General features: G+C 35.3%; 1 protein-coding gene and 1 pseudogene across 1 annotated transcript; one reads left to right on the top strand and one right to left on the bottom strand.

Annotated features, from left to right (window-relative positions):
- Nucleotides 1–4,010: 4,010 nt before the first annotated feature.
- Nucleotides 4,011–8,296, bottom strand: LOC132603775 (protein STRICTOSIDINE SYNTHASE-LIKE 3-like; annotated as a pseudogene).
- A 538-nt stretch (nucleotides 8,297–8,834) lies between these two features.
- On the top strand, nucleotides 8,835–12,979 carry LOC132603795 (succinate dehydrogenase subunit 6, mitochondrial). The gene is made up of 3 exons (XM_060317034.1): nucleotides 8,835–9,117; nucleotides 11,589–11,691; nucleotides 12,613–12,979. Exons 1-3 carry the CDS (start codon nucleotides 8,929–8,931, stop codon nucleotides 12,765–12,767), a joined length of 447 nt encoding a protein of 148 aa, XP_060173017.1. The 5' UTR covers nucleotides 8,835–8,928; the 3' UTR covers nucleotides 12,768–12,979.
- Nucleotides 12,980–13,014: the final 35 nt, after the last annotated feature.

The following is a 13,014-nucleotide window of genomic DNA, read 5'->3' as shown; positions in this document are numbered from 1 at the left end:
AGTCAATTTTCGTACTACTATCCTAACTTTTAAATTCATATTACTTACTCCTATTAACACTTAAACATTACTATTAATTTTTAGTACTAAGAGATTTCAATAAAATAAACTCCAATTTGCTATTATTATTATTATTATTATTATTATTCTTTAATATATACTTTTTTCTTAATAACTCACCAACTAATTTTAAAAAACATTTTCACAAAAATATTTTTGCTGAAAATGTTTTTTTTAAGAAATGACTTATGACCTACTAAACACACTGCTGTGAATAATCTGACGGCTTTGCCATTCTCTCCTATATATTCTATGGTCAGAGTTCCATCGTGAAAAGGCTAATAGCAAAAATGGAAAAGGGCCAAATATACCTTTGTACTATTGGAAAAGGGATACTTCTCGTTATACTTTGGGTTCAAATATACCATGCCGTTATACTATCGATTCAAATATACCCCTCCTCCGTTAAAGTTTTCCACCTTGAACATTCTATCCTACCTGGCAATGATATTGATGAGGTGGATGCCACATGTCATTGCCACCTCCTCACCCCTAACCCATTTTACTCCTCCCCTCTTCCACCACAAAAAATTCCATCCCCTCCACCACCATTACCGCCATATTATCCTTCAATCCCACCTCCAATCCCAACAAGTTAAAGTGTCATGTATAACTCTGAACAAAAGGGAGTAATTTGTTTAGCTTTTTTTGTCTCAAGCACCTGTAGAATGTGAAACTTTATTTGAAGTAATCACACAAAATTTAGAAGATACTACCACCATTTTTTCACCAAGAAGGCGAGACAAAGAGGGAAGCACAACGTTAGAGTACTTGCCAAGAGATTGCAAGCCATCCTCAGAACCAGTATCATCACGAACAATATCAACCACTAATTTTTTCACCTAAATTAATTGTTGAAACTTACATATGCCAAAAACTCAATAAGACAACCCAGCTCAAAACAATTAGCTGTAAAAAAACTTTACCAATTACCACCAGTTCAGTTCCACAATTAGTTGGTAATGGTGGCAATGGTAGTGGATGAGACGAAAATTTTAGTGGTGAAAGAGGAGGGGAGTAAAATAGGTTAGGGGTATGAGGTGGCAATGATACGTGACATCCATCTCATCAATATCATTGCCACGTAGGACAGAATGTCCACCTTGAATAACTTTAACAGAGGAAGGGTATATTTGAATCAATAGTATAATAACAGGGGTATATTTGGACCTAAAGTATAATGAGGAATATATTTGATCATTTTTCAATAGTTAAGGGGTATATTTGTCCCTTTTCCGCAGGAAGAATGATAAAAGAAGAAAAACATTTTCCACGTTCCAAGTGATTCTCTGTGCTCTAATACTCAAAAAAAAAAAAAAAAAAAAAAACACTGGAAAATAACTGGTAAGATGAATAATGCGAAGACCATTAATTAAAGGGAGCTAAAATCTAGCTTAGTACTGCAGTTGAAGTAGGCTATGTAGGACCCTTTTAATTTATGTAAGTAGGGCGTGTTTACGGTTTGGTTAAAAATCGATCTAAATCGATCCAATAAATCGATATTTACTTTGATTAGGTTAGATTTGGTTTTGAATTTTTAAAAATTGATAATATTTGTTTTTGTTTTGGTTTTCGTTTTACTAAAAGTAGATCGAAGAAAAAATCGAACCGAACTGATAGATTTTATACATAATTTTTATAATTATATATATATAATTTATTAATTTTTGTAAATACTTGAAAATAATTGATATACTTTTTAAGCAAAATTTTATTTATCTCTTATAGGCTAATGAACTTTATACCTTAAGCCGATTTTAAAAAAGAAATCCATGAATTCAAACTCATTTATTCAAAGAAACAACTATATGAGATTTACCTAGATTTATTTTTTGTATTTCTTATAAACTTTATTCACTTAATTAGAATCATAAATCCTAAGACATTTTCTTCATAATGCAAGAAACTATAGCTACCACATTAAAAGGGTAATAACAGATTATAAGTTGGAAAAGGATAGAAAATACTCTCCTAATTGTAGGAAAAAAATGAAAGAGAGAAATACCGTTAATTTTCTTAAAAACTGAAAAACCAACCCAAATCGATGGATATATATTATATTTGGTTTGATTTGATTTTAATAATTTTAAAAACTGACTAAATTGGTTTGGTTTTGGTTTTAACCCAGAACCGATCCAAACCGACTGATGAATACCCCTACATGTAAGGAAGACTATTCACACCATTATTTTGGAATTAGACACCGTAGTCAATTATCATATAGAATGCTAATAATTGATTACTTATCAATGTTAAAAAAAATATTACTACAACAACAACAATAACATACCCAGTGAATCCCACAACGTGGGGTCTGGGGAGGGTAGAGTGTATGCAGACCTTACCCCCACCTTAGGTAGGGAGGCTGTTTCCGGAAGACCCTCGGCTCAAGAAAAAAAAATATTACTAGTATCTCAAAAAGAATAAGAATCAAGTTTGGAATTTCTCTAACATCTATTATTAAGTTTGGTCAAGATAATTAATACAAATATTGAACTGCTTTAATGGTTTTATTAAAGAGGAAAAATGCAGTTGCCAAACGTTTGGAAATTTAGTTTGATCATTTCAATTGCCTTCATGGCCATTATTTCTCTTAAATTTGTAGACGTTGGCAGAAGATTAAAAAGCTCACTCTTTTGCTTTATATATGACTTTACGGATTCATCTTTCAATGGTGAAAAATATAGCAGAAATACTTCTTATAATTTTGTATTGCTGGGTTTTCTTATCTTTGTTAGATTCTGGCTCCTAATTTTGTACTAGATTCTGAGAGATACATCCATATCGAGTGAAATATCCTTAAGGACAGTGTCTTAATTGACATGCCTCAAGCTTTCAAGAATTTCTTGCAAGGTTCGTGATCAAGTATTTTCCACGAGAATTTCCAACAATCAATGACCTCAGATTAATTCCTCAAAGGAACTTCACTTTTTTTTCTTTTTGTAAAGGATCCTTATGCAATCAGTTTTACGAAAGTCAACTTCTACGGTCAATGTGTGCATGCGTCACCGGAAAAGTAAAAGAATCGTAGGTAATGGTTCAATTGATTTTTTTTAAATGGGTCGATTGATTAGACTCGGACTTGTATATATTCTTTACACTATTGGGATGTAAATCAAATTTAAAAGGAAAATTGCAGCTAGCATACAGATTATGCTTCTTCTTACTTGTCAAATAGCCATCAATTAAAAGAAGAGTGCATAGAAAACTAAGTTGTGCAATTTATAGATAGTTTTGGCCATGCTTTCAATATTTGCTTATTTTTGAAAAGTATTTTTTCAAAAGTATTTTTGAAAAATATCAATTTATGTTTGACTAATCAATTTGAAAAATACTTTTGCTAGTAATTTGTGTGTGGGCAAGGTCCTAAAAGTGTTAATGAGGAAAAACTACTTTTTTCCATCTTCTAAAAATATTTGTTTATGCTATTAATAGAAAAACACTTAGTAATTTTTTTTCCTTTATGCTTGGCCAAACATTTTAACTCTTTAAAATAAGCACTTCTTTTGAGAAAAAAGATAAACACCTTTGACTTCTCGGAAATTTGACCAAACATGCTACTCCATTAAAAGTGATACTAAGGAGGCTAAATGGGCTCGGACCTTTGATTTTCAAACTTTATTACTAAGGCCCAAGTACCTTGCTTATCGGAACTCATTACCTAAGGTTCATTCCTGTCGCAAAATACACCTGTAGCACACCATATTTCAATGGATAGACATATTTTTTCTAATGCGTGTACGACCATTTATCACGTATCAAAACAATGTAAGAACTTGAGACAATATTCTGTGAGAAGTGTTCATTTTTCTGTATGAAAACACATTTACAAGAGTTCAGAAAAAATGTGGAAACATTTTAGACTTGATCTTTTAACATATCAACGGAATGAGGCTCCACTAAAGAAGACTTCCTATGAGAATTCTTGTCATCAACAGAAATATCAAAACTATGAGGAACTAGAAAGAGAGTTTATAGTCTCCCAACCCTCAGAGAAATAGTTCTTTATGAAAATTATTCACACATAGTAGATGCTACAAACATAGTTGATGCTACTAACACAAACATAGTTGATGCTACAAACAACCATGAGGAACTAAAAAGAGAGCTTTTTGTACAGTTCAATCCTTAGAGAAAGTAAAAAAGAACTGGTCATTGGTGAAAGAAAGTAAACAGATACTAACTCGTTAGCTCATTCTATTTGGTAAACAGCAATGAAAGGCATCAACACACTTCCCATCCAAAGCTTCCCATCTTTCTCCTCAACTTCACTTACAGCTCTAACAACTTTCCCTTCTCCATCTTCAAATATCTGTAACAGTTTACCTTCAGGGCTATACTTCACAACAACAGCGGGTAGCTGGCCTCCAACGTGCAAGAAGGAGCGGATTTTTACTGGGATAGGAAGCTTAAGCAAGAATAGACGAAGTTGCGGGTATTTGGAATTTATATAGCTGTAAATGGTGCGGCGACAGTGGATTGCTACCCAAAATTCACCTCTCTCATTTGCTCTGACATTGTCTGGATATCCTGGGAGAACTGCCATCACTTCTGAGCTCCCCGTTTTCTCGCCTTTCAACCAGTACTTCTTTAACCTATGAGAGAACACGTAATTCGATTGCATGTCAATACTACAACTTTTAAGGTGAAGTCAGCAACAGGATTCTTTAAGAAAGGCAATAAAGACAGGAACTTTAATATTTCAGAATTTGGATTGTACAGGCCTATAAATCCAAAATGAGTGTGTTCTTGAATTTACAGCTATTACCAAGTTGGGTATATATGTTATGTCAGTATGTATTCATATATAAAGATACATGCATGTACTTTGGCGTGCATATACGTAAACATTGCAGGAGCACAAAACCTTTTCTAGAACAGGACTGATTTTGGAATGAGGCACTAGAACAAAAAGTTGATTGGAGATACAGCAAATCCTTCAAAAATTTAGAAATAACTATCTATTGGGTCCTTATATGCCTATTAATACTGTAAACACACCAAACCACATGTCAAGAAATGTACCTGCCCTTGGCACCTTCGCAGAATACAAAGAAGGAACTATCCTTGCTCAATGACAGACCATTTGGGAATTGGAGATTCCGCATAAGAACTGTGGTTTGTTTAGTACTAGGATCATACTTCAGAACCCTCCCACTATCTTTTGCTGAGCAAACCAACAACATAAAATTCCTGAGAAAGATGGGCCGGGTATTAATACTCTAATAAAAGAAGTAACACACATGACACTTGTACCATGTTATATTAAACCTGAAGTAAAATGCTTGTAAATGGCAATGCAAAGTTTTTCCAGATCAGATATAAACATCTTCATTATATGTTAGCAGAGTTGGGTATTCATCAAAAAGGAGAAATGTTAGCAGAGTTAGGTGCAACCATGCAACCACATTGAAACCTAAGCTTCTCCATGATCATCTATTCACTTTCACCTTGCCACAGCATTAGCTTTCTTTATTCGGTCCTATATGCATTGTTTTCAAAAGAAACCATTCTTTTCTCCAATAAGATAGGGAGCCCCTATGTCTTCCATAGTTCCATTTGCCATTATAAGAATTAGTAGTGAATGGAATTCTTCATTCTCAAATTATGTTGTCAATTTCAAGTTCACCATGCCAAACATTAGGCGTTTAAATTTCTAAATAGCCTATTGCATTTATGACAAAGTCTCATTCTTGAGTCAGCACCAAGTTTAACTACATCCAGAAATCTGCATAAAACCGAAGAAACAGTAAATTCACAATTTACCTTCTTTGGTACTTAGTGCTGCTATCTGTAAAATAGACGTTTCCTTCATCATCAACATCCAAGTCATTTGTGAATCCCAGAGGCACTCCTTCAGCCTCAGTTGTCAATGATTCTGCTAGGCCACCTTCAGGCCCTACTTTCATCACCCCAAAATATGCATCTGCAATATACAAGTCACCAGTTCTTTTATCAAACCGTAATCCCAAAGGCCTACCACAGATGTGCTCATTTTCTAAATAGCCCAGGGGTGATGGTTTTGGGTCACAAAGGCCAGACCTGCAAATTTTAGATCACAGAATGCATTAGAAAGTCAGAAAGTTGAGCTGAAATCTAAATCATCTATAAGAGAAAAAAATAAAAAATAAGAAGCAATTTGAAACATTATAGGATGATATATGCAGCACAATCACAGAAGACAATTTCATAAGGAGCAAAAGAAGCAATAACATCTTAAAAGTTGATTTCGTCAGCTTAGCTTAGCAGACCTAGCAATCTTAGCAAGGAAGATCTGGCATGGCCAATAAATCATAATTTCGTAGAATTTCAATTAGATAATTACAAATTCAGATTATACTAGGATCGTAACACTTAGATTAAAATGACAACACAAAGGAAAACAATATCAGTTCCACAGATGCAGGTCAATTATGAAAACTCTTCCTGCTAGGTCAGTCCATGACTAAATATTAATCACCACCGCAGGGCAGGAACTTATGGTCCTTTAAACTTTCTTTTGACAATTTCAAGCTAGATAGTACAGAAAACTGTGCCATTTGTAGCTTCTCCTTAAAAATACACTTTGTCTTAATATAATCTGAAGATCATTTCCCGAATGTGCTTTCATGACATCCTGAATTGACCAAAACAAGATAGCTTTTGGAAATAGGATTGTCTCCGACCTGATTCCAGTGCTTAACAATGCATCATATCATATAACTATGACCCTGCTTCATGTTAACTTGGTTAGAGATTATTAATTAGGTAGAGGCTTGGGTTCCTACAACTTCTGAAACAGGCATATTCGTCAAGCCAAAGTGATTGTAGCTAGAATGATAATGTGGCCAAGGTAGCATACATGTCCAAATCTTATAATGCTGAAGGACTCTGGAATGTAAGAGTTAAGACTGAAACTGTGGGTTGACAGAACTTCTAGTTCTCGTTTGTCATAATTTGTGAATGTTCCGAGATAGTTAACAATCAAATGATTTACTTTTTGGTGTACTACGTCCATACAAATCTGGAATCATCCAAAGACTAGCTCAATACAAGCAAGCTACGGATAGAGTATTGATGCTTCTTTGGTAAACTTGACTAGAAGAGGTGATTCTACAGATAGTCTGTCACTCTTTTATCTCCTGCTGATACAACTGTCCTAATCCATGGCTTTAAGATAGGCACTTGGAAGTTGGATAGATCTAGTCATTTACGTCATGCAATTCTGATATGCCACAGTAGCATAAAATCGTTCAAGAGGCCTTAAAATCCAAAACTGATTTTATAGTTTGTTATTTAAAAAAACAGCATCTGCATGTTGAAGTGTCAAATCTTTCCAGAGATATTAGCACATTTCTTCAGGATCAAGAAAATGGACATAAAAAAAAATACTAACGAAACAAAGGCGTAATCACCAAAACAGAAAGAAAAACAACTCTAAAACCTCACCTATTAGCAGAGGTATATGCGAAATCAATCCATTTCTCTCCATCCCAAAACACAATTCTCCCATCAGCTATACCTGTGTAAGGTCCACGATCTTGCGGATCAAATGCAATACTTTCAGGACCCTGAATCTGGTTCAAGAACTTGATTTCTGAAGCAAATTCTTGGTGTCTTTTTCGACTGGAATTTCATACCACGCTGGCACTTCAATTTTGTAAGCCTTAAAGTCTTTCAAATCAGAAATTGCACTGTGCTTAAAAGGGTCAAGACCACAGTACAGTGCCACCAGAAGGAATACTCCGGAAAATACTATAGCCGGCCTCATTGCCTGAAAAGGGTTTTTTTTTCTTTGAATTTTGGACTGAAAATATTGAGTTTTGTGGCTATGAATATTGCAATGTGCTACCATAAGGGTGGTGTTTTTTGTTTCTTGAATAAATTGCGGTATAAAGTTTGCCACCAAACAACTTTCGAGATTCTTGAATATTGTGGTGTTTTTTCTTGAGAATGAAGTGCCTATTAGTAGTAAAATAACTGCTCCCCTACTGCCACTCGCTCAGAGATGGGAGTACAAAGTCCCCACGCTTTCATGCATGTGAGTTTTGATGAATATTTCGTAAGCAAACAAACTATTTTATCATATTAAAATGATTCAAATTTTACTCATTATAAAAATAAGTCATATAATTATTATTATCACACTAAAGTAATTAGTTTTACCCACTATAACATCTAGAGGATCTAGCCATCTAGGATTTGGCACTTGAGTACGAACTATAGAGTCCATAATTCGGTTGGTATAAGCTACTCCCCACGCTGCGTTTAGTTTTTTGAGTCTTTTTTAGAAATTTATTGTTTCATCTCTATATACTTGATGACATTTGTTTTAATATTTTAAAAAACTAATTTTCAAAGAAGTTTATCAAAATATTGAAGCACTAGAAACATTCAGGTGAAGTTGATTTTAAGAAGCTTAAGTTGAAAAAAAAAAATAGAAATTAAATAATACTACTATCGATTATTGAAAAGTCTAATCGAAGTATTTTCGTCAATTTCTTTGAAGTAAAAGTGGCATAGCCAAAAGATGTTATAAGTCATAATTTGTTATAATTAAAATACTTAGAATGTGTCTGAAAATTAATTCAGTCAGAATAACTTATAGTAGTATTATTAATGACATCTAAAATCAGGGAACTTTTGTAAAGACATGTTAATAAGTAGGACAAAGGCAAATAAATGAAGACGATTCTAGAGAACCAAACACTAACCCGACCCAGCCCCTAACCCTTATCCACGTGTCATGAGTCGGGTCGGGTACGGCTTAGCAGAAATGCAGAAACAATCGGTATCACACTATCATAATTCATCACACCAACCTAGGAATAATTCCAGGACCACTTTTCTGAATAGAAGAAGAAAAATCATTGAGTTGATTAATTAACAATGTCTGAGGACTCATCAAATCAGTCCTTCCTGAGGAAACACTGGGAAGGATACAAGGAATTTTGGGGCGAGCGATTTTCCTTCTTGGACAACTATTCCAGGTTCATCAAGCGCGATAAGCCACTCCCTTCTTGGTCCCAATCCGATGTTGAGGAATTCATTGCTTCCGACCCTGTTCACGGACCCACTGTAATTTCCCTATTTTTTTTTTTCGTTCGAATCTATCTTATATGCATACATTTCATTTGATTTTTGTGTGTATTTACTTATATTTAGGCCTTATGGGTCTCTCCTTTGTTTGATCCATGCGTTTCTTGCCTTCTGTCTTCGGTTAATTTGTTAATTGGTTTGTACTGTTAGATTTTGGACACTTTTTCATGGGGTATATCACGATTTGGTTTGGGTAGTTTTGTGATTTAGCTAGTTTGGGTGTTTATTCAACTTTGAATACGTAATTTGGTTCTTTAGTCAGTCTTTTTCTGGGGGGATATCAATATCGCTATTTGGTTGGTTGGTTGGGTGATTTTGTGATTGTAACTAGTTTGGGTGTTTTATTCAGCTTGGATATGTAATTTTGGTGATCTAGTCAGTTACAGTGCTTAATTCTTTCGGTATATTCTTTATGCTTTTTCTGGACTTTGGTTTATAAGTTTGATTCACTATTGGCATTCATCGGTGGTAAATTTGAATTGAATTCCTTCGTGGTGCTAGCTGAAGTTGGTTTAGTTAATTTTCTCAGAGCTACTCTTTAATTGAGTGGTGTCCTGGAGAATATCTTGGCTTTATTGTCTTCTCAATAGATAAAAGTTTATTCGAAAATTTTCTTCCTTTTTTCTTGTAGTCACCTACTAATTTACCTTGTCTTAATAGTTGATGAATTTATACTTGGAGTTGGCTTTACTATCTACATGGCATTTTGTTTTGCCTTGTTTTTAGGTCTCTCCTAAATTGCCAAATGGTGGTGTTTAAAGCCCTAATTTGTCATTGATTCTAGAAATTGGGGTTACGCACACCTCCAAATTTCTTACACAACTTGTTCTCCTTATCAAAAAAGAAAAAATCTCCCAGGCCAAGTACATTGGTGCCCCCTTTATACTTGACACTGTTTTTCATTTAGACACATGAACTCTAGCTGTGACCTACTGAAGTCTGAACACCTTAAGTTGTCAAACATGTGTCTACTAAACCTTTAATGCTCACATGCCGGATCGCGTTCCCACATGAAATTAAGTGCATTCAGAAAAGGCTTTTGCCGGAAAGTATAGAGTTCGCTGATAAAATGATCTTCTGGTCACTGCCTCCTACTTTTTTTTTGTTTTTATTCTGTTTTATGTTGCTATTTTGCTGCCGTTATGTTCTTTCCTTTAAATTCTGCTTTGATTACACTTCTTTTGAGCCGAGGGTCTATCGGAAACAACCTCTCTGCCCCACAAAGGTAGGGGGTAAGTTCTACGTACATCCTACCCTCCCAGACCCTAGTTGTGGGATTACACTGGGTATGTTTTTGTTTGTTGTTGTCTTCCTACTTTTTTATTTTTTCAAATAGCCATGATTTTCTGGTCATTCTCTTCTTCTTTGTACTTAAAGTGAATCATTTTTTCTCTTTTAAAAAATCACTCCCTAAACCACTGCGAAAACTCAGCACCCCTTTCTTTCGGACACCATAACTCTTGCCCCATCTCTTTCTCTCTCTCTCTCTCTCTCTCTCTCTCTCAAAAGAAATAAGTCCACATACCTGCACCACTGAGCACTCATGCTTGCGCCAAGAGTATGGAATATTTTTTGCTGATGCTCCAAATTCCTAAGCTGGGTAAAGACAAGAAGAGTAGCCCAGCCATGGTCAATTGGACATGGAACATTTTAAGGCTCCTTCCATGTTTCCCTATAACTCTTTTGAGCATTTGCAGTTAATAAATACACTTATACTAATTAGGGAAAAAGTTAATAAAGACACTTGTTTAACTTATTGTTGGAGAAACATAGTTTCTATCTTATTCAAATAAAGTTTTAGGTTGCTGAGGTAACTTCCTCTGTTTTATTTTCTTTTGTCTTCTTCAATTCATGCGTTCAAAGAGGAGAAGAATCTTAAAACTGTTCTTTGTTTTTCTCCTTTTCCTATTACAAATAGTTTGAGAGGAGTCAGGGAGAGGGGAAATGAGAAATACAAGTAGGCATACAAATGGCACCTACTCCTGCTTAATATTTCTGTCTGTATGTTTCTGGAGGTTTTCCCTGATTTCTGTTAATTCTCCTTTTCTCTCGCTCACCAGCAACTCTGAAGGAAAAAGAAGAGAAGTCGTCCCCGACCTCAGCTTATCTGCTTTTATTCTTGTTCCTTTCTATGTCCCGATTTGAGCTACTTGACACGGTATTCAAACGAGTATTGATGTATTACCACCACTACTTGGAAGAGATTAACATTTGTTGTCTCTCTCCCTCCCTCTTTTGTGCATGTTAACTGCTTATTGGTCAGTCTATCACTGTGCACAGGAGGGTGTGGGGTATGCTGCCAACATCAGATGAGAAGAAGTTGCATATTTTTGTATTTTTTCCCTCTGATAATCCTACTGCTGCTTCCTTTCTGTTTGTTAGAAACCATTCTCTATTTTTTCCTGTTTTCCATTTCGAGCTGATGTGCTATTTTCCACTTTTCGTTCCAGCTGAAGACTGCTAGGGAAGCCGCAAAGATTAGTGCTGTAGGAGGCGTAATTGGAGCTGTTTCAACTGCAGGTGTTGCTTGGAAGTACTCCAGGAGTTTGCATGGTATGTTGAACTTAATTCCCCACCTCTACCCCCCACATTGCTGTCCCGTTTTTACCAATTCATTGCATTGTCTGAGCACTAAAGTCTTTTAAGAACCAGAGGCTCCAGGAATTAGTTATCTTGGATTGTAACTTCATTCATAAATGTTTTGCTAAATCTGAATTTACGAGAAGCTTTTGCCACACGATAATCAACTGTGTCTTTTGCAAACAGGTTAAGTATTTTTCTAGGTATCGTTTATGTTAGTGTGTCAAGTGTTCATATCAAAATGTTAAAGAGTTAGAATATTTGACATGTTAAAGTTCTATGTTAGATTCCACCAATCAAAAAGAAAAAAGGTTCTACATTAGATTCCATTCCTTCGATCTTCCCAAAGTGTGTGCCCCATAGGAAAACCTGTACATGTGATGATTCTTTTGCTCTGTCCTTTACTACCTCTGACTGCATAGTTGTGGGCTAAAACTGACTCTTGCCTTCTTCAAAATTTGTGCTATATTCTTTTATAGTTGAAGTCTATAAGACTATTTTCCACCAATGTGGCAACTTCCATCGCATGCCCCCTATTTTCCTTGTGAGCAAAGTTCAACATGGTCAGCCTAAAGAAAGTAACAGATCTTGTATAGACCACTTTTTACACAATTTTAATTTTTAGGAAAATATGTAATATTCCAGCTATTTTAGTCATTACGATCATTTTGAGTCAAAGTTGATACAGTTCTGGTTCTATACTTTCAGTGCCTGCAAAAAACTGATGGACGTCTCTGCAACTTATTTATACTTAAATATACAGCAGATTTCACCATAAGTTTTGCGGAGAACAGAAACAGAATGGGGTTTAGTGTATTAAATTTTGGTTTGGGGTAGTCATGTATACTGATTTAGATGATCGACTTTGTTGTTTATTGTTGTTCCGTCTGGTAGGTACTGCACTGTCTCTGGGAGCTGGAGCTGTCTTTGGCTGGACATTTGGACAGGAAGTCGCCAACCACTGGCTACAGCTATACAGGATGGATACCATGGCTGCTCAGGTTAAATTCATGGAATGGTGGCAGAACAAGGCCGAAGGACAGTCCTAATTCTCATATCGTATCATGGGTCGAAGGACAGTTTCAAGTTTGGCTTTGGTGTTAAATGTCAATGAACTTCTTTCAGGAATAAGAACCAATCGCAGTGTTCAAATTGTAACGGAGTGACAATCTATCTTTCCGTACTGAATTGTTACAGTAGAATGCAGCTTCTGGCAGTTTTCTTTTATAAATTTGATCAATACAAAGTTGGAGTTCATTTCTCTCCTACTCCGAAATCTAAGCATCTGACTACAGT

This window comes from Lycium barbarum, chromosome 1, assembly GCF_019175385.1.
Source record: "Lycium barbarum isolate Lr01 chromosome 1, ASM1917538v2, whole genome shotgun sequence".
Lineage (NCBI taxonomy): Eukaryota > Viridiplantae > Streptophyta > Magnoliopsida > Solanales > Solanaceae > Lycium > Lycium barbarum.
The sequence above is the reverse complement of the archived record's forward strand: the minus strand, read 5'-3'. Positions and strand labels throughout refer to the sequence as shown.